Here is a 3,279-nt window from a genome sequence, read left to right as displayed (position 1 = left end):
GCTGTACAGTATATTCCTTGGTCTCCCACTACACGTTTGCTTTCTCTAAAGTTTGTTTCGGAGGAGGGCCAGGATGAAAGAACAGACAAAACTAGCTTCTACTGTCTGCATGTGAGCCTGAGCTGAAGAGGCAGACACAGGAAAGAACAAGGTCATCAGGCCGAGGCCAGAGGGGGAGTTGATCATTATATTGCACTCGGATGCACAAAGAAATCTACGGTTCAAGTGAGAGGCTGTGGTCCTTTGGAGACGCGAATTGATTGAGCAAACAAAATCCCCCGACGTTACTACTTGAATTAGTCGTGTCATTCGTAGGCAAGATTTTGGATTAGGGTCAGATAAAAACGGACAAATTTTTGAAAACACCCAAGTTTCAGATTTATATATCAAAATCGATCACTTTTGAAAAAAAAAAATCAGCGAAACCGACCCTTTTCAGATGAAAAGGATCGGTTTTGCTGCGGAAGAGTTTTTCGAACTACACGGGACTAGCAGTCCCGTGCATTTCGTTTTCTTTTCAAACTGCACTCAGCAGATAGTCAGCTGATCACCTACAGAGCCGGTTCTGAGGGTGTGCGAGGTGATCGACGGCACAGGGCCCCCTAAAATTGGGGGCCCCTAAAAAAATTTATCCAATCGCCTCTCCTCCTCCTCGTTCTGAGTCTAGCATCGATTGCTTGTTTACAGATCTAGGGTTTCTTCCCTCAGATCCGCTCCATTCACGATCTCCAATCCAGTTTCTATTTATTTTTTCACCTTTCTTCCTTCGGAGAATTTAATGGAGAGGATACTTAATGGAGAGGAAAAAGTATCCGATTAGGGCTGAGGATTACGAGCTTTACGAGTTGATTGGAGACGGAGGGAGCGCGATCGTGCATTGCGCTCGATGCGTTCCCTTTGATGAGATCGTGGCCATCAAGATTCTTGATTTCGAGAGTATCAGCGATCTGGTACGTTCAGTTGCACATAAAAAATTGATCTTTTTTGTTTATAAACCCAAAGTTTTACCCTGGTTTAGTCTTAAAACCATCCACTTGCGAAATCATTCATTGCACTTTGGCAACTTTTGTTCTTAAAAGTGCTTTTTTCTTCGGTGTAGTAAAAAACTGAATGGATTTTTTGACTGTTGTGAGCTTATTATTGAACCTAAATTTGAATTATCTTTATGGTTTGTGGAAATTAATTTTCAGTTCGGTTAGTTATTTTTGATGAAATTGGACTTCTGACCTTGTTAAGCTTGATTTGTTAGCCATTATTTCTTGATTTTGGAGAAGTGATTTCGTGCCATTAGGCATTAGTGTCATACAAGGAATTGCATCTCCAGATATTGAAATTTGTATACTTTTAATTGCTTGATGGGAAAATGATCATAAAATATGGTCTGAATACGTCATAGTGGTAAAATTATATTGTTAAAGACTATCCAGATGCAAAAAATCAAGTAACATGTTAATGTCTGATCGGTAACATTTTGTTCCCTAGCATTTTAGGGATTCAAATTGGAATTTATTGATTTTTTGTATATAGAGAATGATCTTGTGTTTACTTTTCGCACAGGGCCCCTAAAATCTCAGAACCGGCCCTGATCACCTATTGATAAAAAGTGAGGAGTAACATAATCTTTCATTTCAATTGGCATTATTTTCAAACACGAGAATGATTTTAGCTAATAAAACTTCTCAAAATTAGAAAAAAAAAACCAACCGAGAACCCTATTAGCTTTTTTTGGATCAAAGTGTTCTTCATCTCGACTTGAATAAATTCTGCTAAAACATCACGCTTAACTAGCTTTTTTCTAAGCATTTAGTTTAGAATTAGGACCATCTCATGTCAAAACAAAAACTATATATATTTCCGTTGAGATGCATCCTTTATAATCACAAATGAAGTGGCAAGATCCCTCAAGCTTCTCATCCTCACCGTAAGGCTACAAAATGTTTGTTAAGAAAAACCAATTTATAGTTGTCAGGGTCCCACCTTACTCAAGGCACTCGCATTGCTCCCCACATGGCTCGTGATCCTGAGCAGTTCTCGCATAAACAAAATCAACAAGAATTCATGAAACAGAGGAGATTATTCTTGATTTCTTCCCACGACTCTCTCCCTCAGGGAGCGGTAACCTGACCTCCATTGGACTCTTCTCCTTTGTTCTTACCCCCTCCTCAAATTTCCCCTGTTCTGTGGACTTTTTATACGGGGTCTCCTGAACACGAAAATTTTTAACAGCTACCCATTTCTTCTCTCTCTCTCTGTAGATCCAAGCCCACCATTAAAAATCTAATCTTGGAGGTCTATCCCTGGAATCCTAAGCGAAAAAAACATGGAGAACAGAGCTCTTGGGCTTCTCATTTTGTTACCATTTCTTCTCAATTTTTTTGGGACTTTGGCGGCTGAGGAGACCTGTTCAGGGACTGTGCCGATGAGAAGGAGACCAGAGACGATATCCATTACAGAATTTGGAGGGGTTGGAGATGGGAGGAGGCTTAATACTAGGGCCTTTAGAAACGCTGTGTACAGGATTCAGCACTTGAGGAAGAGAGGAGGAACAATGCTTTATGTCCCCCCTGGAGTTTGGCTCACTGGCAATTTCAATCTCACTAGCCACATGACTCTGTACTTGGCTAGAGGCGCCGTCATTAAAGCTACTAAGGTTGTTAGTTGTTACTTTCACTTAAAACAATGTGGGTAATTTAGAATTAGTTTTTTTTTTCCTATTGAACTTGCTGAAATGATAAGTATGGATACTGATGTTTAGTTCGAAAGCATAAGAACATGTGCTGGTGAGGGAAATTAGCCTAGATACTTCGTTGAATTTTGTAGGACACATGGAGCTGGCCTTTGATGGATCCTTTGCCATCTTATGGGAGAGGGAGGGAGCTACCAGGAGGGAGATACGCAAGTTTGATTCATGGCAACGGACTCCGAGATGTGATAATCACAGGTAATTAATTGGTTTTGAAATTTTTTTGTTTTATATATGATCATATTTTTTTGTTTTAAAAATAAAATCTTTCTAAGGAATTCCTCTGCATGTTGTTCTTTCCCCTCCCGTACATCTTAAGCGATTACTCTCAAACATTTTTGTTCGAATTGGCAGGCGACAAGGGTGTAATCGATGGACAGGGTGAAGTTTGGTGGAATATGTGGAGGCAGAGGTCTCTTCGATATACAAGACCGCATTTGTTAGAGTTCATGCATTCCTCTGATATCTTAATCTCTAACGTCGTCTTCAAGAATTCCCCATTTTGGAATATTCACCCCGTTTATTGCAAGTAAGTT

At 39.9% G+C, this 3,279-nt stretch overlaps 1 protein-coding gene across 1 annotated transcript in view; it reads left to right on the top strand.

Annotated features, from left to right (window-relative positions):
- The window catches only part of LOC109826656 (probable polygalacturonase), a 41,919-nt gene continuing 40,747 nt past the window's right edge, over positions 2,108 to 3,279 (top strand). Inside the window, 3 exon segments of the mRNA XM_020393675.1 lie at positions 2,108 to 2,650; positions 2,821 to 2,941; positions 3,098 to 3,272. Of these exon segments, the coding sequence (XP_020249264.1) occupies positions 2,321 to 2,650; positions 2,821 to 2,941; positions 3,098 to 3,272 (626 nt within the window). The 5' untranslated portion in view covers positions 2,108 to 2,320.

Source organism: Asparagus officinalis, chromosome 10 (assembly GCF_001876935.1).
Source record: "Asparagus officinalis chromosome 10, Aspof.V1, whole genome shotgun sequence".
Classification (NCBI taxonomy): Eukaryota; Viridiplantae; Streptophyta; class Magnoliopsida; order Asparagales; family Asparagaceae; genus Asparagus; species Asparagus officinalis.
Note: the sequence above shows the minus strand (reverse complement) of the source record. Positions and strands in the feature narration are given on the sequence as shown.